Source organism: Vidua macroura, chromosome Z (genome assembly GCF_024509145.1).
Source record: "Vidua macroura isolate BioBank_ID:100142 chromosome Z, ASM2450914v1, whole genome shotgun sequence".
In the NCBI taxonomy this organism is placed as follows: domain Eukaryota; kingdom Metazoa; phylum Chordata; class Aves; order Passeriformes; family Viduidae; genus Vidua; species Vidua macroura.
In genome coordinates, this window is record NC_071611.1 from 11,125,397 (window position 1) to 11,152,048 (window position 26,652).

The window sequence follows — 26,652 nt, forward strand, 5'->3', positions numbered from 1 at the left end:
TCCAAACACTCTTGCTGTGGTGCTGACTCAAGCACTTTGAAAGGCACACTCGAAATTACTGTTTAAAAAAAAAGCAAACATTGTTTCACTGAGTATGCAGGAAATTAAATGTGTTAGGACTTATCCATTTCAAATTAGATTCAGCATATAACTGTCTAACATGAGTGCACCTAGCTATAGTTTACATTTGTCTCTCCAAGTAAGCTTTTTAATCAGAAGTAATTTAGTGTTAAGTGTATTGAAAAGCCTTTCATTAGCCATCGATGGGACTTGATTTATTCATATGCTGTGCAACATATGTTGCTGATGCAGTCATCTACCACATCTCCAATTTTAAATAAGACTTTCATTTCTGGGTCTATATTTATGCAAAGGAGAGGTGATCAGTGCTTGGATCATCTTCATGGCCCTCCTCTGGACCCACACCAACAGGTCCATGTCCTCCCTGTGCTGGGACCCCAGAGCTGGATGCAGGGTTCCAGGTGGGCTCTCACCAGAGCAGAGCAGAGGGGCAGAATCCCCTCCCTCCCCTGCTGCCCACCCTGCTTTGGCTGCAGCCCAGGAAACAATTGGCTTTCTGGGCTGCAGGCTCACAATGATGGTTCATGCAGAGTTTCTCATCAACCAACAGCCCCAGCTCTTTCTCCCAGGGCTCTCACAACCCTTGTCCTTGTTGAACTTCATGAGATTTGCACAGACCCATCTTTCAAAGCCGTGAAGATCCCTCAGGATGGCATCCCTTCCCTCCAGCATCAGGAGACTGTACTGCACAGCTTAGTGTCTTCAGCAAAATTGCTCAAGCTGCACTCAATCCCACTGCCCACATCACTGATAAAGATGGTAAACAGGTGTTATACACAGACATTTCTTATAGTTCCAGGTTCTACTGCTTGTCAACTGTGCACTTTTTAAAAAAACCCCACTTAGATCCCTTGTATTTCAGTTACCCACCCACAGACTGAAAAAAACCCCAAACAAAATACTACAAACAAACAATCAACTACAAAGAAATTAACAAAAAAAAAAAATCAACCCAAGCTCATTTTACCTAGTTAGGTTTAAGTCCTTCAGAACTAGTTTCTCAGACAGTAGAGCTGAAACCATACTATTGGGTTTCAACTGAAGTATGTAAGAATATTTTTTTAACTTCACTGAAGTCAAAATTTCAATTTCTGTTTATAGAGCAAGAATCAAGAAGTGTCACTTTAGGTTAGCATGACCCAAAGAATGTCAGGAAATGAGAATCATATTGCCAGTCTCGTAGCAATATGCAAATCACTTGTGCCACCAGTCAGATAGAAGCATGGATAAATAGGCATTTTACTCTGGTGGCTCAGATAACTCCACAAGACCATGTGTTGCCTCACACATTTATGTTAACAAAAGATGTATTTTTGAAATGTTTTTAAGAAAGTGTTAAGTGTTTTCAGCAAATTGAAAATTAAGATGTTTCAATATACGACAAAATTCCTAGGTATTTTCTAAAGACAGACTATAATGAGGCAGGCCAGCAATGTTGTGTGAAGAGTTTCTTACTTAAGTAATTAAAAGAAATTCAACAACATGCCAGAATGAATTTTTTAAAGATACATGCTTAGAACTCACAGGCTAAGTTACACAGAAGCAAATATTTTGGCTTTCCTCAGTGTCCTGGTTTAGCAATATGCATTTCTACATAGCTGCCTTTATTACAGGAAAACTGCTGACCACATACAGTAAGATCTGTTCAAATACTCTAGTGGTGAAAATTAGTAGGCTTTTGTCAATTTAGGAGACTAGGAGGGTAAAAGGAGAGATAAGCAGCCCACCAGCATTTAAAGTGCATTTCCATATATCCTGAGGAACCTAATACAGGTAAACATCCATCTCCCAAAATAGCTGCACCATTGCTAAAATCATATTTCATGTGTGGCCTCATTTCTTTAGTACTGACCTTGTGTCTCCCTCAAAAGTTAAAACTGAGGAACAGAAATTGAATTTCTGTTTTTACCACCACCACTATGAAGGACGAAAACTTGCTTTTACATACCCTGCTATGTGCCCATATCTCTGTCTGTTTCTGCCAGTCTCTTTCCCTTTAGCAATATTTGAACTTTATGTTCAATTTCAGCCAAATAAGACAAAGGAGTCTCCAAGGAAGTTTCTTGGAAATAGGCAGGCAAGGAAAAGAGAGAGGCCACATTAGTGACCCAAAGATGGAGAGGCTAAGGCATGCATTCTGACATTATTAATCACCTGAGATACCCCCAGAAAAAGAAACTTGGTGTTCCCCAGCAGTCTCTGAATATTCCAACTGCCAGCCAAGATTAGATTGGAGCTCATACCTATTAGACCCCATAAGGCACAGTCATCCACTGGGAACCAGGTCTTAATAGCATTGTAGATTCTGGAGGAATGGTTTTTCTCTCCCTCTCTCTCTCACAGTCCTGCTCCCTCTTCTTTCATTGTCTCAAAAATGAGCTTCATTTTTTGTGTGTCTGTGATTAACTGTTAAAAGTCTGCTAAAACATCCTCCATGGTTATCACCCCAATTCCACTTTGCTTCTGTGATGAAATGCAGCCTCTGAGCCTTTCTGTTCCCCATGCATTACTGCACCCAGCCCCTGGGACCAACAGCCTCTGCTTATCCATTACTTCATGCAAAGAAGGAAGGTTCTAGAGCTCAGCAGTAATAAAGGAGCAAGGATTACCTTCTGTGCAGGCTGAAAGGGAGTTTTCCCTGTCTTTCACCAGTAGGAAAGTATTCTCTGCCCGCCTCGTTTGACAAGAGAACTTCCTCCCTGCTCACCTGTCTACCCCACAAAGACATTCCTAATCTGTAAGGGACTGACTGGCCATTTACAATTTATGTGTATGAGTGAGGATGCTCTCAAAAGCAATCTTCAACTAAGTTGAGCAGAAAAAGTGATACAAAGATGGGAATAATTAATTTGCAATGATTTCATCTCTAAAATTTGAATTATGGATGGACATAATTACTTGTATTTTCTATATAGAGTCATCTATCTCAATAAAATAATACTGTCTGATCAAAGATAAATGTTGTTATATGGAATGTCCCAGGGAAAGAAAACATATATTTTACAAAGCAATTCTACTTTTGCACATTAATCCAGCAACATTAAAACAATGCACAATGATTTTAATTTAAGCAAAATAATCAAAACTATTTCATTAAATCGAGGTTCTGTCATATGGAACTTTTAAATATTTTATTCCACCAGCAAAATCTGCTGATGCATGTGGAAGATCTCTGTATCTAAAGCAGATGGAAACAGATTCTGGATACACATTGCCATCTTGTGGAGCCCTCCCTGACAGGGCATGCTGCAGAAACCTGAAGGTTTGCTTTACTCGAGAACCACTCTGTTTGGAGCTGGTATGGATGTTTAACATAAAAGAGTTTTCTAAGATGCATAAGCAGCAGATATTCTTATATGCAGACTGTGTTGCCAGATAGAATGGTGCAGTTCAGGCCTGCTGAATCTCTGTTGGGAAGTAAGACAAAAAACCTTTCACTCCTAAAGCATTGCTTCAAATCAGAAGCACAACAAATAAATACACTTGTCTCTTCCATTTTACAAGAAGTATATAACTGCTAAAGTGATCTGTTTCACATTTAAGACCACACTCAACAAGAAAAGGGACCGAACATTTATTGTGTTCAGAGTGGTGTATCCTTTAGGGCAGGTTTGAAGAACAGTGGGACAATGGGGAAAAATCTAAAGCACTCCTACTTAAGAACTAGCAATTTGTAGACACAGACATACAATTTTGTCCGCTCAATGAGTTTCCAAACATAACATTTCTTTAAAAAAAAAATGAGATATTTAGCAACAAGCTCAGATGACTCAGGGAGTTCTTTGTGGAGTGATCAATCAATATCAAATAAAGCAATCCACAGAAATATGAGTCATATCGCCATAAAACAGAGGAAATAAAAAATCTAGCCCTTGTGGCTCTTACTCCTTTGGTGGCCTTTTATTTGCTTGGTCTCTGTTTGTTCTCATCATTAAGAGTAATTTACAGCTATTGCACTTCAATTTTAGTTTCTTTGGGTTTCTTTCTATAGAGTCAACTCAGAGATGAAGAAATTTTTTTGTCCTCCTGATACAGTATTAAACAACCTCCAAACTGCAAACTTCCAATTTCTTCTCTCCTGAGTCAACTAGTGTTAGCTCTAAAGCCTTTTAATTGTGAAGTAACAAAGCCCAGTATACCCTCTAGCAATATTACTATTAGATTTATCAATTGGGACAGCCAGTAGACTACAGCTGTGCCAAAGACAGGAACGTGCGAGAGATTGCATGTTCTTCTGCACTTTGTTTTTGATGAAGGCTATCCTCACAGAGGTTTCATAATACTTAAATCAACAATTTGTTGAAAAGCTGATGAAAGCTGAACCCCAAAAACACTGACAATGATGGACAACCACTCCATGGTCAACATGACTAAGACGTAAGATAGGATGAAAATCATCCCCACATGGAAATAAGACAAATGGATTTCTAGGCAGATAACATGGTTTGGCTGAGCCGAAAGATGTGGCTGCAGTATGAAAAGAAAGTAGCAAAGATAAATCCACTGCACCTCAAAAGATAGCTTTGGGGCGACTCAGTAATACTTTCAAGATTAGGCAAAGATGAAGACACCCACTTTTAATCAGTGCAACGCAGAGTATGCCCTGCTTAACCTAGATATTAAACAGATTAATTGGTGGTTGTTGTCTTTTTTGTAGACTACCACCAGTGAAAAGGATAAAAACAGTCATTCTTTGCTGCAAGGTGATATCATCAGAGGTGTCAGGAAGGGATGTTACAGGTGTGTACAGCAGTTTACTGGTAAAAACAACAATATCAGTATCACTGTTCACTAAGCAGAAGGAACACAGATTTGGACTGACATGAAGTTGTACTTGAGCAATGGCTGTGAAGAAGATTTTGCAGGCTACATTTAATACCACCTACAATCAATAAGTTCTTAGTGAGTGTTTATTCAGTTGTTTTCATATAAGTAGAAAGGAGAGGAACCATAGACATGCTGGAAGAACATGCTAGTTGTTACGTGTACTTGATATAACAAGCATATCTAAATTTCAGCAAACTTCTTGGCAAAACTACACCCACTGACTGCAGTTTTGTACAGATCAACTACGTCTTGCATTATATACTTCTATGAATTTAGTGCTTTACACTCCAATTTTTATTGCAGTGTTTTTCCTCAATTTTTCCCCCAAGGAGGAAATCATATAATTGTTTCTTCCTTATATACCTTTAAAATAATTGTTACTACCAAGCAGGATGGGCTCAATGAAGTTAGGAAAAAATGTTCAGAATTCCACTCACAGACTGACTTAGCAGATAGGATCAATCAACAACCTACATTGTGAACTGAGCAATTTTGTTACCAGCATCATTGAAAAAAGAAATATACTGTCACATAATGTCAGTGATTCAGAATGAAGTGTTATAAATGTCAATTCTTACAAACTGTGGTGGCAAATATTAGAAAAATATCTTAGGTTATTTTCCCAGTCACTGTATAAAGGTGATTCATTATATTCCCCTAATTCCAAAAGTTGTAACTAAAAAGAATACGTCTTTGGCACATTCACAGTGCACCTCTTGCAACCACCATACATTATACTCATAAATGAACTAGTTAACAATGACAGCTGGCATTAAAGATTTCTCCCTAATTACAGCTAGTTCAGAAATGCTCTGATTCTAAATACTATGGATCATGAAGTAGAGAATCTTACCTCATATATGCTTTACTAGCATAATTTCTGCTGACAGTAGACATACAGGAACAAACAAAAATCATTTATCCCAGTAATATTCTTGTGCATCTCAGTTTCCTTTGAATATAGCTCAGTATAAAGTTAACCCTGAAACATCCATAGCTACAAGAAACAATCATATTGTTGCTGTGCAACATAGACTAAGCAAATTAGAAAAAATCAAGCAGAACCACATAACTCAGGGTAAATAAAAACCAAAATCAGTTTATCAAACTACCTGTCACACATCTGTATGCAGTGGTATGTCCTGTCACCTGAGAACTCAGCAAGGATATACAGCAGAATATGCACAGTAAGAGGTGATCTTGTAGTTTCTAAGACAAAGTACATTGATACACAACCATACAAAACCTTTACCTAGAACCCAGCATTACAGTCAAAAAAATCTGAGTATCTAAGGCTTCGACCTGGAGGAAAAGAAAAGCTCCTGAATGGAGTAGGTGCTCGTAGAAGATAGAGACCAGGAGGCTCTGCCAAAAGATTCTTTTTGAAAGCAGAAGAGGCTGGCATCCTTTTTTTTTTTTTTCTGTTTTAATTTTTTTTTCCTCCTAAGAAGAATATCAGATAAGTCTTTAAAAACAGCAAATTGAATTGATACTGTAGGCCTGTAATAACATTAAGCAGAGACCATCAACTGATCACAGCAGCCAAAAACAAGCAGTGTGCCTCTTATCTGCCTGCCACAACAGTACTGTAAAAAGATTATCTCTGTTTTTAAAAAATTATAATTTATCCAGATTTTTAACATTATAACCAATGGCAGATTTGGCCCAGCTTGTTCAATGGCCACCACGGCTCACAATACACATGCAACAATGCTCAGATGTGCAGTGAAGTCGAAAAACATGTTCTGAATTTTTACGTGTGTACAATGAATATTAAACAATCCCCTGAAGTTCACACTGCCACTGCCCAGAATCACCATCACAATCCCTATTAAACACTGCACTTTGTGGAATGTTAATGACTATTTAAACTAATTCAGAGTGGATGTGTAAAGAATGAGGGCAGTGACAGGGATACAGCATATTATAAGTGCAAATTGTACTGTAGCATTATATATTCATTTTCCTTCTTCTTTACCTCATGAAGGCTCTTTCTTTCCAAATTTGAAAGAAAGGCTATTTTTGATAGCCTTGGGGGACAGAAAATGAGGTTTTCACATAAAATGATTAAGATATATCCATAGGCTAATTTTGATTTAGGAAAAAAGGAAAAGCTGCCATGAATACCATGTCAAAAGCTGGAGAGATCGATTGAATCATAAAGGAAAGGGACAGGAAGCTTCATTAAAAGTGTGTAATATGGAAATTCCATGTAAGCCACAATGTTTTGTAACCTCATATTTGCATTCTAAATATGTTTGCATCAGATTTCAACGAATTACAGCACCAAAGTATCAGGAAGCTTTAGCTAGGCAATAGGAAGCAAAGTGATGTAAATATCCAATTGTTTACATAACTAGAAAGACTGCATTCATTACATGCAGTCTGCATTAGCATATATCACTTTTTCCTTCCATATCTTGAAAAATACCCCAGCTAATACATCAATTAGAAGTAGAGTCTGAGGAATCTTTTTTTTCTGGAGTACACTACAGCTTTATTAACTCAAAAGTACATTATGGTCCTTTTTAGTTTTTTGAGGTTTTTTTTTTTCCTGAGAGGGTTTCTTGTGGTTTGAAAGAACCAGCATTCAGACAGTCTTCATTTTAGGCTGTGGCAAACTCGAGTTAATAGGATCTACTCCATACTGGCTTTGTGCCTCTATTCTCTCAGCGGGTGCCTTCCCCAAATCACCACTCCAGTAAACCCCAGTCTAAAATTCACTCATAATTGGGCAAATATATTTCTGATAAATGCTTCCTTGAAAAGGCAGTCACAACCTAAATTTCTTTTTTTGTTGCAGCAGGCACTTGCACAAAACTGAACTGTGAATTCTTTACCAAGTGTATTGGCACAAAAACATGCACACCTGGCAACTACTGAGTATACAGAAGAACCTACTTGGTATCAGAGTAAGTTCTGCTCTGTCTGAAGAAGAAGCAAGGGCTTCTAAGAAGGTGTTGTACTTTTCCAACGTAAACATGAACACAAAATATTAAATCTAGAGACACAGCTAGATTTTAGATACTCTAAAACAGTCACACTCTGGTATTAGATATGGGTCTATGTTTTAATTTGAGATACATTATATATAGCACACTGTATTTCTAGAGAGGAAGTTCTTGGCTAGAAATGTGTCCACATTTCTATATTACATTCTCATCTTGACTTATCAGACCCATTCATTACTTTCTTTTTCATCCTTACATGCTCAAAGCAGCACAGTGGCAGGTAAACTGGCTGCAACAAGAACTGTGCTTTTTCCAGCACAGAGATTCTAAAACTGTTGTTGCTTTGCTTTTACAAAATGTTCATGAAGTGGGAGGGATGGAGAGGACTGATCAGTACCTTGCTGAATGCATATGCAGAGGTTAGAAACAAAATATTGGGGAAGGGAGGGAAGGGAGAGCCAACTAATCTAAATCCTTTTTAAAAAGCAGGTAGCTCTCCTTGATGTTTACTCAGTTTATAACATCTCCTTCCCAATTAAAATAATGGGGATTTTCGTTAATTTTTGAGCAGATGCATAACCTGCTTTTTTTACTACCATGTACAAATAATTTTAAAGCCAGACAGCTTATTTTAAAGACTCATTCTTTCAAGCTGCAATTCTGGGAAAAATTTCTGAGCACAGAAAAAAAAAAAAAAAAAACAAAAACAGGAAAGGCTTGTGTTGCCTGCACACAGCTCCTGCCAAAGGTATTCCAGCAGGATTTTATTTTACCAGCAGGACTTCATTATACAAGCATTTTAGCAAAAAAACCTATGCAGCTAAAGGGCAAGATAAAGACTGTAGGAGCATGGGGGGGAGAGGCCAAGAAAACCTAAAGATTGAAAAACAAGAAAGAAAGAAAAGTAAGAATAAAGAAGCAGGAGGGCCAGTCTTTTACTGAAGGCACATAACAAAAATAAGATTACACAACGCCAGCCACATTCACTCTGACTGAAATTTCAACACCTGAGTTGTGCTGGGCTGCGCTTTCCTGACACCATGTGGCTCGTCTGTAGAGGTGCATTCTGTTGGTCACCTGAATAGCCCTCAAAAAGGCTGTTCAAAGGAAGGTTGTATTTAAAGGTGTTTTTAAACCCAATGGTCCTCAGCCCACTCTCAGCTGTATTACATGTCCTAGGATGGTCACAAGAGAGCCATATTATGCTACCTAAACTTTATTTTCATTTCACTCTAGCCCTTTATATTTCAAATTAATTTTCTTTCATTTATACTCAAAATTGTTTTCAATTCAGAAGTCAGATTAAGCATTTTAAAAGATCCTAAGAGGAACCATATGCACATTCTGTGAAATAAAACACCTACAATTTTAAAAACTAATTCACAGCAACAAAAATAGCCCCAACACAAGTTAAACTCAAGCCTGACATGTAACAGACTTGACCCCTCCCATACTGCTATTAGAGAAACAAACCAGAAAACAAAACATATCAGCCAAGAAGAACTGCAAAACAAATTGCCAGCATGATCATCATTTTGTTGAGACAATTTATGCCCCAAATTTAATGATTATTGAGACCCAGATGTCTTTAGACTCTCTCAACTGTAAAAAAATCTGCTTTTATTAACTGTGATCAGCATTCAGGAAAAAAAAAATCCATTTTCCTTTTAAATGTTTATGTCTAATTAACAATTAAAATGAGTACAATTATGTTTATTTCTGCTTCATGTAATGCAGCCATCACCACAGCTCCTATGCATTTTCAAATCTTTAGGTCATTCAATGAATGCTTCACAATGAACCCTGAACTCCTTGCATCTCTAGCAAACATTTAAACCAAGCATGTTCCAATTCTCATTTTCTTGCTGATTTCTTTAATTTTTAACCTTTCTATTACTATAATTCTGTCATCAGTAACATACATACAAAAAAGATTTTCCTAACAGGCAAGAATTGCAAGTTGCAGTTTAAATTTATTTTTATTTCATCCATTAGCTTACTTCACAGTCAGGTCACTTCATTGAAGAACCCTTCTCATCTGCCAGAGCTTTTTAACTACAGCATTTACATCTTTTGCATCAAGATGTTAAAAAAAAAAAAAAAAAAAAAAAAAAAAAAAAAAAAAAAAAAATCTCTTGAATGGACAGAAGTCAAATAAGAGACTATGTAGAATCATGGAAAACATAGCAACTTCTTGTAGTGTATTTGCCTATGAAAAGGAAATTAACTGCAGCATTTACACCAGATAAAGCCAGCACCTTTCACCAGTTTTAGATATAAATCATTACAGCAGCTTTACTCCACTAATGATCAGCATTTCCTCTGTCTTCATATTAACCCACTGCTTTGCAAGACTCATCTTTGGTAACTGAAGGCTCTTTCTTTCTTCAAAGAAAGTCAATGTCGTGAACATACCATTATCATATATAATTTCTGAATAAAATCACTTCCAATTCCATTTTTTTAAATATTTGTCCTCTGTTTTCAACTATTATGTCCAGTGGACACTCTTAACATCCTCAAGGAGGAACCATTTTCAATTAGACATTTCTACTAACAAACAAGAAAGGAAACTGATTTCTATTACAGTATTAAGTATCTCATAGATATCAAGTAACAAGATGCAACTACAGAATAAATAAAACAAAATGCAATTTACTATTTAGGTAGAACCTGAACCACCCTGGGATGTCTTTGGAATCCCCTCAGTAAAAGTTTGTCCTGCAGGGGCACAGCATGCTATGCCAAGAGACTGCACCCAGCTGGTTTTGGGCATAAAAGTGGGGGTTTCTGTACCCAGGGGCTGCAAGGGTGCCCTGCAGGAAGGAATTCAACAGTTGTGGTGTGTAGTCACAGTTGTTTCCAACTGCAACCACTGTGCACCCCATGTCATACACCAAAATTTCAACCAACCACATGGTGCCTCTGTACAGACATGTTTATAAAATGTGACAGCTGCCAGTAAAGGATGAACAGAGAAGACATATGATGGGGATGTTGCTGATGGCATGGATGGAGAGGTGCTCTTCAGAGGTTCTCCATATGCAGAGGAGCTGCTCTGAAGGGACTGCAACCCACAGTAAGGATGCCCTGAAGGGACTGTGGTCCACTAGTGACTCACACTACAGTAGGGACACCCCTGAAGAGCTACAGGCCACAGATGATCACTACCAGTAGCAAGACATTTCCAAAGGGACTATAACTCATGGAGAACATATACCAGGGCAGAAACTTCCCAAAGAGATGGCCACCCATGCATAACCCACACTGGGGCAGAGGAAAACAAGAAGAAAAGATGGGCAGAAAGAAAACACTAGGTGTAAAACCCCAGCTCCAGCTCCCCAGATCGTGACTGTTTGCTTATGAATGGTTCCTGAATAGAATCCCACCAGCTCAAGATAATCTTAGAAGAGATCATGTGAGAGGTACATGAAAGGTAGATCCCCCACCAGCTCTTTCTGCACACTCAGAACCGAGATAATAGGTTTGTTTCAGGCCTAGAATTAAGAGTTTCACAAATATTTGTTTCCTCCAAGTGCTACTGTATACTCCCATCTTCGGAAAGACTATTCAATCTGAAAGATTATAATGTGTAAGTCACATGAAATATATGTTGTATGATTTCTTCTTTTTAAGGTAACAGGTAACTGTCAAATAGCACCTGTTTCTAAGTTAGATAGCAGGCATTAACACTAATGACTTCATAGGTAGTATCCTTACCTCTATGATGTAGTATTAAATAATAAGCCAGCATGGTGTCAGCCTGAATTATTGGCTTCACTGTCTTTTAGAAGCAGTATTAAACCTATATCTGAAGTATTTATGGTTCTCAGAGAACTCCTCTGCACTGTGAACAAGGTTTTCCCTGGAGTTCTGACTAAATCACATTTTTGCAATTGCATTCTGTCAAACTAAATTTTCCACTGCATTTTTGTTTAAATATTCTACACTCCTTTGCCTCTTGTCTTCAATTGCTGTGATGCAGTTGTGCACACTTTTAGAACACCACATGTCAAGAAGTGCTTGACAAGGTCATGCCACAGCTTCAATGAGAAAAGAGCTTTTATTTCACTCAGAACCGAGACGAGTGGTACAACTACATTTCCCCCTAGAAGTATAAGTCATGCACTGTTAATTTGAAGTGAGACAGGCTAGACATTGCAGCATTTACAGAAAGCATTAAGAAGTTGTAGCCAGGGTTGCCAGTTTTAAGTAAAGGTTGCTTTTGATGCAGAATTTTTTCTTTCATTCTGCAAAGGTCACACTGATGATTCTTTCTAAGTAGAATTTGCATTTTTACCTTCATGGTCATTATTTTCAAGCTTCTGTTTGTTACAGAAGCAGAACCAGCCACTTTCTAGTGAAAGCTTGTGATTCCAGGTTGATATGTTGCTGAAATAGTCAAGAGAACTAGTAACAGAGAATTCTGCACCCACCCATGACACACTCTTTTCCCATCCTCTCCATCTTCTACAAGCCTTCCAGTGCAAGTACTGTGGCATGCTATGCTTAAAAGCAAACCACTGTTCTGAATCCCCAAGTGTCTCAAAAATGTGCAGAAGCAGAGAGTGCATCCAGGAAAAACGAATTTTCATACCTACCACAGATAGCTCTTCCACTTTATGTGTGACACTTCTAAGATCTTGAGGAAGGTGTAAAATCTTTCTTGGATTACATAAATTATGTAAATTTGTGTGGAAAACTGTAGACATACTGTATCATCCTCTTTGTGTAAACACTGGTCTATTCACCATTCAGCAAGCCACCTGTTGATTCCCTGCTCTTCATGCAAGAAAGCAGAATTCTTAGTTAAATTTCAAAGTAGATGAAAATTTTTTTATCTAAGTGACGTCAGAGATATCAACAAAGATACTTCAAGACATTTTATCACCTGGAATTCCCAAACAAAGATACAAGCATGTCTCACTGAACACTTCTCACAGCTTGTCCACAATATCAGTTACAGGTATTCTGAACACCCTCATGTTTTACATATCTTTTCCTAAAGAATCATTCCTTATTCTGATTTAGTCTCATTATTTGAAAGTTATTTCAGATAAACAGAGTTCAAATAAGCATAACCACAAGTGGAGTTATTCAGCAATAGCTACAGAAATTAAATTTACATCTACTTTAGTCAGAATTAACTTTCAAGTGTGAATAATCTCCTTATTACATTGTCAGAAGCAGAGGCTGAATTACAATGACCTGTTTAGAATACAGCTACACAGATATACAAGAAAAAATAAATAAAAAGTATGATTTTCAATAGTACTTTATCAAAGCTTTTATGCAAAAGTCATTGCCACAAGACACAGGCAGAGGACAGGCCACAGAAGCAGCATTCCAAAGCAGATACACACACATATGAAAAATGTACAAGGGAGAAAAAGAATACTTACACATATATTTTCAAGTGGACCATACCTCCTGAAGTCATTTTTAGAGTAAAATAAATATGTCCATAGACTAAGACAATCAAAATTTATTTTACAAATTTGTTTAAATAAATAAATACATATAAACAATCCCTGCCTAGACTCGCCTCCTTTAGCAATTAGCAATCCACTAAGCTGTAGAAAATAATAAAGTCTTCAATTCTGATTCATTCTTTGTTGTCGTACAGGCTTTTCATTTAAGAAAAGCAACACAGCAATTACTACTCAGAAAGGGACACACAAATTATATTAGCAAGAAGAGATTCCTGCTGGTACAGCAATTCCAGACGCAGTTGTGTTGATCCCATTTGGACTATAAGCCAGATATTTTCTCTCTTATGATATTTTCAAACAACAACTAGTACTTCTTTAAAGGATTTCCCTTTGTAGAATTAATGATACCAGCACCACAGAAACACATGTGTTTTGCAGATTGATTGTTATGACACCTAGATAATATATTTGTATGATCAAACTGATACTGAAATCACTAGGGTTCTATTTCAAGACATTGGAAACCATGGCAGGGCCACAGATTGAATGCTGCAGTGCCTAATGAGAATTTTTAAACAGGGGCTGTTGATCATTCTCTGGAGAGAACATGAGTCAATTCAGTTTGAAAAAAAAAACCTGACTCATGTTCTATGCAGAAATGGCAGTAGCTGCATTTAACAAATGATTGATGCATAAACATCAGCATCAAGAAAATGAAGTTAACATTGTTGCAAACATTTTATAGAGGAACAATGAGGAAAAATAAAAGAAGTAGAGCTTAGAGGGAATTTTCATTCCTTTCCCATTATTTTCTTCTTTTTTTTTTTAACAGATTTTGGTTTTGTGCGCTTTATTCTTCAGCTTTCACATGTGAAATCTTAGGCTGCAGACAGAAGGACATTGCACATTCTAACACATGAAAGATGATGGTGTAATGAAACAACAGTACATAAATTTGAATTCATTTGAATGGCCTTTAACCAATATGCAAAGAAAGGTAACACTTGTTTTACATTTACAGACATTTCAGTTAAAGAATTTGTGGTTTAGCTGGTATGTTAATATATGTTAATTTATGGTTATCTCCAACTAAAGTGTATTCCGTGTATCTATATTCACCTTTTTATTCTGATCTTCACTTTAACTGCCTGCTTTGTGCATAAACATATTACTACATTAGAAATACATTTAAAAGATAATTGAAAATAGCAAATGAAAAATAGGGAAAGAATAAATAGCTTCATTAAGAAAGAGAAGTCTGGAGCAGATTGACATCTTTGTTGAAGTAACATAACTACAGTGCAAACAACAGAAGGAAAACAGCTTTCTTGTTTAAACACTGAAGATACAGAAGGGGCCATATTTTTGAGCCTTAAGCCAATGATCATCTCTCAAAGCACCAAGTGCAGCATCCACGCCAGCATCCACATGAACTCCAGACCGAAAAGGCTTTCAGGGCTAGGCTATCCACCTCAGCTCCGGCATGAATTTTACTGGCTGCAGTAGAAGCTTTCATTGTTAACAAACCAAACACATTATTTCCACTGGAGAGGATTTTAAAAGCCCTCCTAGGAGAGCCAGCTGGAAAACTGTAATGTCTACAGCTTCTGATGAAGGGTTCACATGGGCATTAGACACTTTATCTTTGGACTCCTTTTCTTATTTAAATAATTTCTTAAGAAAGTACCCACTAAATGAAAACGTGTGGCTTACTTCATCAGAGTTTGGCACATACATCATCTCAGTTAGTCAATATTAAGAGAGGCAACACTTTTTAGACATTTTGAAAGGCAGAAGAGTGGACATGGATCATGGACTTGTAGTCCTTAGGATACAGTCAGGCAAGCTTGTGAAAAAATGTAACTCTTTATGAGAACTGGTCTGGGCTTCTAATTGATCTCTCTAGCAAAGAGGCTCAAGAGATATGTGTGATGCTAAAGTGATGCTACTCTTAATTATATACCAATAAATAAATGAGATCTGTTTCAAGTGTGTGCTATAATTAGCACAAGCTATTAGCCTCCAGCAAAAATATTATACCATCCACTGGTCTCAAGAAGGAAATTCCTAACTGTAGCTAAATATCAATGTTGTCATAAATAAAAGAGCCATTTGAACTGAATCTACTGCTAAGTATACATCCATCTCTCTGTGAACATAGAAAATAGAAATAGTAGCTGGGAACTACAACCTTCTCACACACTTTTCCATATGAGCAAAAAATGAAGCAGGGGGGGTGGGGGGGGGGAAAGGGGAGAAGTTAAAAAAGGAACAGTATCTGAAGTTTTCAATAAGTTTTTGTTTACCTTGCAAGATACCAGTCTTAAGTAAGGCTTCATTTTCCCTGAACACTCCATGAAATCACCTCTGCTTTTTTTCACATTCTTTAGTTTTTAATCCTCTCATCTGGCTTACACTAATGATAATTCACTTATTTTCTAGGACCCTTATTGCTAACAAGATACAAGACAATTCTGTTTGGCCTGTCTGGATTGTAGCATATCTTTTATTTGCTTTTTGACCATGTCTCATCTATTTAAGCAGTATTTTGCTATCTCTTAGTTATTTTAAAAAATATTCAAATCAGTGGCACTTAGAGTAAATAAACAACATCACACATAATTTACTGTGCTTGACACATAGATGGTCATCTCTGTTTCTCATTTGCAGCACAGAGAGTAGGTAGCTGCAAAGCAGAAATAGAACCAATTCAGAGAGTTCTTAGGAAATGCATTAAAAGTTCTCTTTGTACCTTGAGGCTATATTAAATAAAATGTGCATGTTTCACTTAATACTGTTATTTTATTGTGTAGTAAAGTTTGTACTACTGCTCTCTCTGTAGGGTCTGCTTTACAAAACTAAATATATCAGATTTAACAGGAAAAATATTTTCTCTATATATATCATTATAATCCCTGAACTATCTGAGTAGATTTTAAATTACATTTCTATTATCTGTGTTCTGAAATAACAGTTAGTCAATATGAAAAACACATTGATACTCTGATACTGCAGCAAGATTTACAAAGCCCTTTAGTCTGGTAAATAATCTGGAACTTTTAAAGGGAGCCAAAAAGCAAAACTTACGCAAGCTTTGAAACGGTAATAACTCCCCCTTCTGGGAAAAAAAACAAACAGCCAATCTCCCCTCAATATACAAAAACAGAGTAGCACAAACCAAACCAAACAAAAATCCACATACACAAAACCAACAAACATAAAAAACAACCACAGAACACAAAACAGGAAGCAAAAAACTAATGAGAATTAACACTGGGATGAGAACACACAGCAGGTAGTGAAAATGGAGATGAACCCACCTCTTGCAAAATTACTTTCAGTGTGCAAATTACTGTCCTTGCTGGACAGTAAATGGAATAAAAAAATTTTAAATGCCTCTCAATTGCCCCATCTCTGAGTCAGGAAAAGGGTATTGTCCTTGCTGATCAGAAGAATCACTCCATTATGCTATTCAAGCATACCCCCAGGATATTGTGATACATAGGGAACAATGAAAGGCAGACATAAAGGAAGAAGCCTCTTATCATAGAATCACAAAATAGTTTGAGTTGGAAGGGACTTTAAAGATCATCCAGTTTGGCCCTCTGCCGTGGGTAGGGAACCTTCCTCTGCACAAGGCTGTTCCAAGCTCCATTCAGCCTGACTTTGAACACTATCAGGGACAGGGAGTCTGCAACTTCTCTGGGATACTTCTCTCACGATCCTTATAGAGATGAATCGATCTTATCTACAAGACAGTACATATTTTTACTCCTTTGTAATTAAAACAACAGTTTAAAAACAACTGATTCTTAGCTGGTGTTTAGCATGATGTTTTTCCCTGGAATTGTAAACACTAATTTATTTTTACTGATAAGTAATAACCTTGTTATCTCTAGCTAAATATTAGATTAACAAGAACAAATATCTTTGTGTTAAATAAACAGTACATCGTGTAGTAAATTGATAATAACATGTTGCTTTACAAATAAACACTAAATGCGCTTTAGGCAGTGCATTTATGGTATTGATACAGGCCACATCTCTCTTGTCAAATATTTTGTGCAGCTGCAGTATACAAAAGAATTAAGGTTGAATAATTACAGCTGGTATTTTGTGTCACTCATCAATACAGAACAAACAAATTAACCACCATCTTCACGTAATTATTATTTTCCCTCTTGAAATGGTAGGAATTTGAATTTCTTATCCACAGTACAAAGTAACCCAACTCTTGATAAATTAAATATTAGCTAAGTTTCTCTCTACAATTGTAAATTGCACTTCAATGAAGAGAGAGACTTGCATCCTGAATCAAAATTAATAATGTAAATGCACTGATTGATTCTCCTTAGGACAATGAAAAATATATCACTGACAAATGTGTTTTTTTAAGTTATCCACATTTCTATATTTGTGAGAAAAGAGGGGAAGGGAAAGAAAAGGAAATTTCCCTATTCACAGCACACATTGAGGAATTATACGGTTTTAGCAGACTGCACACTTAGGCAGTTAGGACTGCCCAGCAGATATGGATTCTTTCTTCCCATCTGAGTAAAACTTTCCTTTGTTAAGCATGTACTAATGAAAGGTTTTAAGCTTCAGCTTTCAAAATGCAACTGCTAATTTTGAGTGTTTCCTCTTTCAGAGAACATGTTAGAGTACAACTGCCTTCGCTTCTGTTCTTTCTCTATAAAAGTGGGGTGATGACAGCAATTTGTATTTGTATTCTCACAACACTTAAGATTCTCTACCAAAAGTTAGAAACATGCTGCTTGAGGGGCTTTAGAGAATGCTTTGGCAAATACCCTCAGAAGAAAGTTGCTGTTCCTCACTTGTATGCTGTTGAAACCAGTTGTTAAGGATGTGCTTCTTCAGCTAGTTTAAGGAGGCCAAATTACATAAAGCAAAGTCTGCAGGCAGTTTTCATTGGCCTAGTAGGAATGATTACCACCTCTCCCAGACAGGCAGAGTGCCTCTCTTGGGCTCCTGTCACAATCCGCTTATTGCAGGGTGTTGTGATGGTTCTTTTCACCAATCCCAAAAGTGCAAAACAAAGGCAAACAACAAGGGACTATCAGTTAATCACAACAGATGCACCTTTATTAGGGGCCAAAACAGTAAATGCGATAGTGGGGATCAGAAAGGAGATAAAAGGATAGAGAGAGAGAGAGAGAGAGAGCAGGGGAATGGGAATAGCTACCAACACAGGCGAGATCCTCAGTGGTCCGGACGATGGGGATCCGTCTGTCGTGTCGGGGAAGTCTTTGAAGTTCTGGTCGACTTGGGGGTCCAGTTATAGTCCACAGAGGAAAGAGGGGGGAACAAGTGTAACAATGAAAGTCCATTGTAATCGCCATGAGGGAACAGGTGAGTCCATAGAAACCACCAAAGCAAGACGAATACAATCAAAAATAAGTCCAATAAAATTACTGAAGGGAAACAGGTCATGTCATTAGTGGTCAGACCACCAATTTCCCCTCCTCCCTATAGTAGGGGTCTCAGTCTCAGTCCTTGGGAGGAGGGTTCTCATTCTTTGTTTGTCACAGTGGTAATGAGGCAGATGAGGGGTCTTCAATGTAGGACCACGGGAGTCACCCCAAAAGTTCATTCTGCTTAAGAACGGAGATTAGAAGCAGGCCGCGCATCAGGCTGTCCCGTGCTGGGTCCATGTCAGGTCTTTGCCAACTCCTTGCCAAGTTCTTGCCAGGCCTTGCTCGTTACAGCTAGCATGACAGTTCAGTGGTTCCACCTGCACTGTGTCCTGTTCTAAGCCGGAGCTGCAGTGGGGGAAGGGATTCTTTCTCGTGGCAATCGGAAGGCAGAATGGAGAACGAGGGGCTTCAGACGGCCTCTTACAGCTCCTCAGGAGATTTAATTTCAAATCAGGAAAGAACAAGCTCTCTGAGTGCACAAGGTCAGCTATGTGCAGACTGACCTGGGGTAGTGTCCTCTGAGCTTGTCACACCACAATGCCCAATTTTCTTCATCAGCAGTCTCATCCCGATGTGTGCTCCCTCTCAGAGGCTGTGGCAGGAGATCCCCTACAGTGATATGACTGCCTCTTCTCATTTCCAGCTCCAGTGGCAAAGGCCCTGGTTTAAGCTCTATTGATGATCAAGTCCTGAGCTGTGCCCCGGAGTCCTGCCCACCGCATCCCAGTTTTACTGCAGGTATAACACAAGATTATGGCCTATCCACTTCAGCTTCAAGATGAAGACCAAAGCTTGTCAAAAATTGTCAGTTCTCTGCCTTGCTATGTCCTGCAGTAGTCAAGGGTAGGCAGCACATTCCCATCAGTACTGGTGAGGGAGCTGCAGGGCTGCTGCACACAGCACACAGTTTGGTTTAGGAACTGCCAGAGGAAGAAATGTGTTGGACAGCATACTGATAACTGAACAAGGAAACCTGACAAAAACAACTGCCCATATTCTATCAGAATCATAGAATCACTTAGGTTGGAAAATACCTTTAAAATCATTGGGTCCAACTGCACTGAGGAGAATTATAAATTTCACGATTTTCTGAAGTTCTTTACTAATTTTAATTCATCACCTTTTAAATCAAAGTCCTTGTGAGGACATATTGAAATGCAAGACTTAACCTGTTCTGTGTGCTCAGTCCTGGTAATATAAAAGCAGTGGCTTAACCCAAAGAACAGGGCATGTAAGTTTGAATCACATTAACATGTAGACCCTGGGAGTGTCTGCCAAGAGAAACTTTGGAAATAATATAATCAGAGAGTTTCACACAGCAGAATAAATTCTGGAGATCTCCTCAGTCCTGTTCTCTCTTGGTATTTCTTTTTCCTCTGTCCGCTAAGAAAATACCCTCACTCTCATCAGCTTTCAGCTGACACAACAATCTAAAAGACTACAATACTCTTCAACGACCTAGTGTTATTCTTATTATAAGAACTGTTCACTCATTTCTTCGTGCACGCGAGCATCTTCTGCTATTCAGCTGTCAAGACACTGTGAAGCTCTGCTTTTGCATGAACAGGGACACCGGGTTTGGTGTGGTTTTTGTCTGATACAGCAGCTCGACAGCTCCTCAAGAACAGTTTTCTATCTCGCTTACGGCCCTCTGCAGGGCTGCGGCCTCCCGCAAAAAGCACGCCGACCTCGAGGGCCGTACCACCCCGTCACTGCTCCTACTTGCACACCATTCCCGGGAAACTCCGGGTGACTCTGTGTTTCCCGGGCACAAACTGCACCCCGGCTCTGGCTGACGGACGCGCAGCGGTTTCGGCCGCAGGTTGCCCGCTCTCTCCATCCGAAACCCCCGGCTCCTCCCGGGCCACGGCGCGGCTTCCCGAGGTCGCTCCCACGGCAGGGAACGAACCGCTCCGCTCCATCCCGGCCCCGTCGCTTCCTCGCCGTCGCACAACGCCCCGCGCCTTTCCGCTCCAGCTCCGCCTTTCCTTTCCGCGCTCCCATGGCCGGGCCACCGGCGCCCCCGGTCACGCAGCAGGTCGGGCGGGCGCGGGGCTGCGGCCGGCGGCCGGAGCAGGAGCAGCTGCGGGAGGCTGCCCGCTGCCTGGTGCTGGACGCGGACGGGAGGAGCGTCCCCTTCCAGGCCCTGTACGCGGAGCAGAAAGCGATCGTGCTGTTCGTGCGGGTGAGGAGGGGCCGTCGCGAGGCCCAACCCGGCGCCCGGCGGGGCTGTGGGAAGGCGGGGGTGCGGGGGCTTAGCACGGGCTGGGCTGGAGCGGAGGGGAAGAAACACGGAGGAGAGCAGTGCTGCTCCTGAGACCCCCTGCTCTTTGGTAAAGTGAAACACGATTTACCGGAAAGGAAATACTTCTTCAGCCGGGTGTTTAGGCAAACAAGTATCGTGTTCCTTGATTTCACAGCTGTCGAGCCAGCTATCACATTCCTAAAATACGTAGAGATAAAAATATTTACAAGGCTTAAGGCCCAGTGTCCTTGTTCAGGCTTGAGTTAAAGCAGGATTTTGGCTAATCCAAATTTGGTGCCTGGAATTTTTACCATTCCTTGTTCCTGATCATCTCCAAAGTGGTGTGTGCCCAGAGTCTGCTGCTTCATATCTCTGCAGTTGTATTTGTTTCTGACACATTCAATTGGGTACATTGCAGAACTTTTTGTGTTACACCTGTAAGGAGTATGTAGAAGATCTGGCAAAAGTCCCTAAGGCATTTTTGCAAGTAAGTACTCTGCTCTTAATGTGTTTGTGGCTGCAATCAAGCAGATCTGTTATGTCCAGCTACACGCTTATGTAAGGCTTCGAGGAATTAAAAAAAAAAAAAAAAAAAAGGCTCAGAAGAAACGCTTTCATTGTTTGCTACAATAGCAACAATGAATCTGCCTAGGAGACACAGGAAAGGATTTATGGCACTCTGTTGCAACAGCATTATTTCTTGCTGCCCTATTAGCTTGGTGCTCTTTTTACTGCTGTGCTCAGAACAGTTAGACAACATCTGACAGGCATTTCTTTCAGTATTAGTAGTGCCCTGGACAGCTGTCTTCTGACTGGTAACTACTGCCCTTTCCATTATGCTAGTAGGGCTGACTTGAGTGCACGGAACAAGATCAGAAAATTGATCTGGATTAAAAATAGTATCTTTTTCTATGGTGATTTGTAAGCTGCATTAGTAGTGTGTCATGCTCTCCAGGGCAGCTGCACAAACAGGAATGACAGTGACAGAAAAGAGAAGTAGAGTGGGCAGGGGTTGCTATCAACATGGTGTTTTTTGGGTAGTAGGAGACGCCAGAGAAGACAATGATCTGATAAATATGGAAGGTCAATCTGTCTCTTCTAGACTGCTGATTGAAATTCTGCCATACTTTATTCCCAACAGCAGCATAGCCAATGACAGAGACTCAGGTCATTGCTGATGGCAAGTCCACCTAAGTCCATCTGAGATGGACTAGGAATTTGAGGACAAAAAGGGGCAATTTCTTTGTCAGCTTCCCTTTTCAGGACAGATATTTCTAAACTGTTTGATCAGTGTTACTCAAAGACATTTTCTTAATTTGGCTCCTCAAATAAATGTATCTAGAGAGTCAAAAATTTTCACACTTTTCTTAGTGTAAGTATTCTGGTTTTAGGAGGGCTTCTTTTCATAACAAGCAAAATTATTTTATGTGCGAAATTATTCTCTATGGGAAAGGTGAATACATAATAAAACAGCCTTATATTTTTGAACTGTTTTTAGTGATATCTAAATGAACTTCAGTTTTGGGCTTTGTTTTACAGACTCAGGCCTAAGGCTGCACCTGCCGAAAACACAAGTGCATATAAATGCAAATTATATCTATCAATGGCTCCATATATGTAAATCCCAAATGTTTGGGCACCATCATGTGCTTGGGCACCATCATGTGCTTCTTCTTTAGATGTAGGTGCAACTGAGTGGAAATTTTGACTTTCCAAAATCATAGCATGTTTCAGTTAATTGAAAAGACAATCCTACCAATGCTACAGGAAACTCAAAGTTTACACAACTGAAATTTAAAAGTTATTTTTAAAAATAATTTTTCACTTAAAGAATTAATGTAGCTGCTAACTGCAGGTGATACACAAAAGTACAGTCTCCAAACGTGGAAGTTATGTTAACGTCAAATAATTTTAAGTCAGTGCACAGTGATCACTAACTTGGGACACCAGAATCTGTTAATGTTTTGAAGTTATGTAGGAACACCCAGTTCCTCTTTACAGTTTCAATACCCATGTTCTGTTCTAGGAATCAAATGTGAGGCTTATAGTTATTGGACAGTCATCATATCATCACATCAAGGTAAATAAAGTAGCCATTAAATACAGTGTATCCTCTGTTACGTCTTAATGGTCTGTATTGAGGGATTTGGTTTGCATGAAAAGGTGGTCTTTTGCAACAGCAATAAAAAAGGATAGTATTCATGAAGCAATCTAATAGTAATACATGACTAAAGCAAATAATTAAAACTTGCAGTTTAAAAACCACCAGGGGTTGCTAAGGAAACATCTTTTCTTGATTTCGTTGGAAGCTTTGTTTTAATAGAACTTCGAGGATAAAAAATTTCCACTTTAACGTAATTAACAAATATACAATTTTCAAATAAGAGGGAGGAGCATGGAGCTGGCAGGTTGTCAGTATTTTTGCTGTTGTCAGTAGACCCTAACTAGTTACTGCCTTAACCTTACAAATACTACTTTATTCTTCTGTGTCTGTCTGTGTCTATGCCTATATTTTACAGCCCTTTTGCAGTTTAACTGGGTATACACATGAAATGTATGTAGATCCACTAAGGGAAATTTATAAAATACTTGGGATGAAAAGAGGTGAAGGTAATAAAGCATCAGGTAAGAAAAATTTTCTTACCTTATTTAGACTTTCACAAACAAAACAAAAATGCTCTGATAAAATAGTATGATCGCAATGTAAAGAGAAAGTGAGTTGCCCACCAGACTGTCTCTCATAGGCTATATTTTGTGAAAATACTGGTAATCAGGAATCTCTAAAGTATTCATAGTAGCTGTTAATTGTTGTTGTTCTTATATTCTTTCATATTTCTAGATAACAAGTGTTTTGTGGTTTTGTTTAGTTCGGAGCCCTCATGTGAAATCAAACACTCTTCTGGGAAGTATTAGGAGTATATGGAGAGCAATGACTGGCCCAGCTTTTGATTTTCAAGGAGACCCTGCTCAGCAGGGAGGAGCATTGATTCTAGGCCCAGGTGAGCTGCTTTGTTTTGTGTGAAAGTTACCACTGTCTCCTTCAGCTGTTTGCTGCCATTTCGCGTGCTGTCCCTGTGGGTCCCAAGGAGACAGTCTGGTGTTGAACTATGCGATTTCTGTCACATGAAGTAATCTGCAGAGTGTCATTGTGTAGTCCCATCTCCCACAGAGGTGGCATAAACCTGATCACAGTCCTGCAGAAATTGGTTGGATTGCCAATGGAACAACTGCCTCAAAGTTTGGAGGGTTTTCTTGATATCGTGGTATTTACCTACATTCTGCTTTTACATTTGATTTGAGGCATTTAATGTGGTTTTATTAGAGGAGTAGAGCATGAAGGGGGAATTGCAACATGACAGTATTCACATTATTAGGAAACATCATGCTGCAGCAGATTTAAACTAGTTAAATGCCTCAATGTTCCTTGCTTCTTTAATATAATTTAAAAATATTTTGTCATTGTTTAAAATACAGAATATTGTGCAGTCTACAGAACTAGTACACATTTGTACGATAACTGGTAGGTAGTCAGAATGCTGCTTCAATTCACTTACATCTTTGAATAAGTAAATATGGTATTCAATAATTTACATGTTATTTTCATTCCAGGCAACGAAGTTCATTTTTTGCATCTTGATAAAAACAGGCTGGATCATGTTCCCATTAATACAGTGTTGCAGCTGGCAGGAGTTAAAACAGTGAATTTCTCAAACAAACCTCAGATTATTGACATATGACACTGATGTAATATATACTTTTTTAAAAATTTGTGCTCTACAAGAACAGTTCTCCAGTGAATTACAACAAGCATTGGTTCTGTTGCTTCTTTGTAGGACATCTGAAACCTTATGTAGAAAATCAGAGCATAGAATAAACTACCTGAACACTAGAGATGGATACAGAATTGCTATTTCCATTGAGTACAAGATAATAAAAACTAAAACACAACTGAGACTGATTGCAAAAAATCCTGGAGCTTGTTATTGTCTCACCAGACAAACTTGCTAATGTTTTTTTAAACATCATTGTTAAAGGTGTACTAAAATAAGAAATCAGATTTTGCTCAGAAAGAACTTGGGATTCTTGCCTTCAGCAGATCAACACTGGCTTTCAATCCAAGACTTTTCAGCACTGTTTTAAAGCTTCCAGCACTGTATGACAATTTTATATTGAAATACACCTTGAAAAGTCACAATTTTGAACAGCTGGACTTCATTTGCATCTGGCAGTGGCAGAAGCTATGAAACACATTTCACAAATTCAAATAAATATTTTAAATACATCATCATGCATTGTCTGCAGTTCTTTTGTGCGATACAAAATCATGAGTCTGTAAGACCAGAGAGAGGTGTGTCTTAAATTTGTATCTGATCAGATTATTGGTTTTGGGGTAAGCCAAATTATTTTTGTTCCTATGAAGATTTGCAGCAGAATGTTCTTCCTTTGTGTGTATGTATTTTCTCTCAGAGCAGGAGGTCTCAGAATAAATTGTTCTTAGTTATTTCTGTCTTAGACAACTGAAGTAAGCATAACAGCATTCTTTCTGGATTGCAGTTCTGGCATATTTCATATTATTCATTTATCTACAGATGTTTATGTTCAACATCTATTGGTTTCATTAAAGTAGACATGCCCTCTTTGATGTAGGATACACCTCTTTTTTAGCAATTTGGAAAAAAAAAATTGTCCAAGATTTATGGAGGAGCGTATCCTTCTCTGTAGTATTTGACCTTCACTGTAAAACGCTACCATACATACATGTCTCAGCTGCAGATTTTCTCCCCTTTTAGGCTTTAACGCAATTGTGAAATGGCATTTTGTGAAGATGTTTGTTCCTGTATCCATTAAGGTCACTGGCAGGCCCAGAGCAAGGTCTGGAAAGCTTTACATCATTAAAAGCATGTGAAATTAAGTGCACTGTTCCTTGATGAAAAATAAAAGGCTTGCTTAAGAAACATAACAATACTGAATAATGTAATTCTATTAAAGATACTATGCCTTAGCAACTTACTCATTACACCCCCATTTTGATATTATATGTTTACAAGAAGGATTTTATTAATGGAAAAATACAGTTGTCAGTTCCCTGCTTTGACTAAACAGCACTCGGCACAGGGATAAAGGTAGTCACGTGCAGACTCTGAATCCCTGTGATTTCAGGGCTGGCCAGAGGCTTCCTCAAACTCGGCATAACAGACTGGGACAGGCAGCTCAGTCTCACAGCAGAGTGAAGTCTGCTTTTCATGAACCACTGTTCCTACAGTCTCAAATAAGGAGCTGCCTCCTCCCTCCAGCACTCCCCCAGCTCAACATTATTTTTCAGCATGCCAGGAACTCTGGAATGCATCTGCCTCTCTGCCTTATGTTACTTAAATAACAGCCAAAAGCAGGCTGGAAAACTGGTCATATGTTTGTAAAACAAAGACAATAAACAAAGAAAAATTCTTTTCAAAGACAATGAATGATGAATATTCAGTTTATTTGTGGTGCTTCCACTCTGCTTCATTCACCTGATAATCACAGCTAAGGACACTGATTCTCGTTTCACTTTTATTTTGCAATTGTTCTTGGTGCTTTTGATTTTTAAGGAAATGTTCTAGTTGCCTTCCTGATTCTTTTGCTTTTAGCAGAATTAAAACAATATACAATGGTTATAGTTCTCTTGGTCCTAATAAGCACAT

General features: G+C 38.6%; 1 protein-coding gene across 1 annotated transcript in view; it reads left to right on the forward strand.

Annotated features, from left to right (window-relative positions):
• Positions 1 to 25,256, forward strand: part of PRXL2C (peroxiredoxin like 2C) — a 38,806-nt gene extending 13,550 nt beyond the window's left edge. The window contains 8 exon segments of the mRNA XM_054003041.1: positions 20,330 to 20,540; positions 20,542 to 20,655; positions 20,657 to 20,911; positions 21,390 to 21,458; positions 22,998 to 23,051; positions 23,491 to 23,596; positions 23,839 to 23,970; positions 24,581 to 25,256. Of these exon segments, the coding sequence (XP_053859016.1) occupies positions 20,330 to 20,540; positions 20,542 to 20,655; positions 20,657 to 20,911; positions 21,390 to 21,458; positions 22,998 to 23,051; positions 23,491 to 23,596; positions 23,839 to 23,970; positions 24,581 to 24,708 (1,069 nt within the window). The 3' untranslated portion in view covers positions 24,709 to 25,256.
• Positions 25,257 to 26,652: the final 1,396 nt, after the last annotated feature.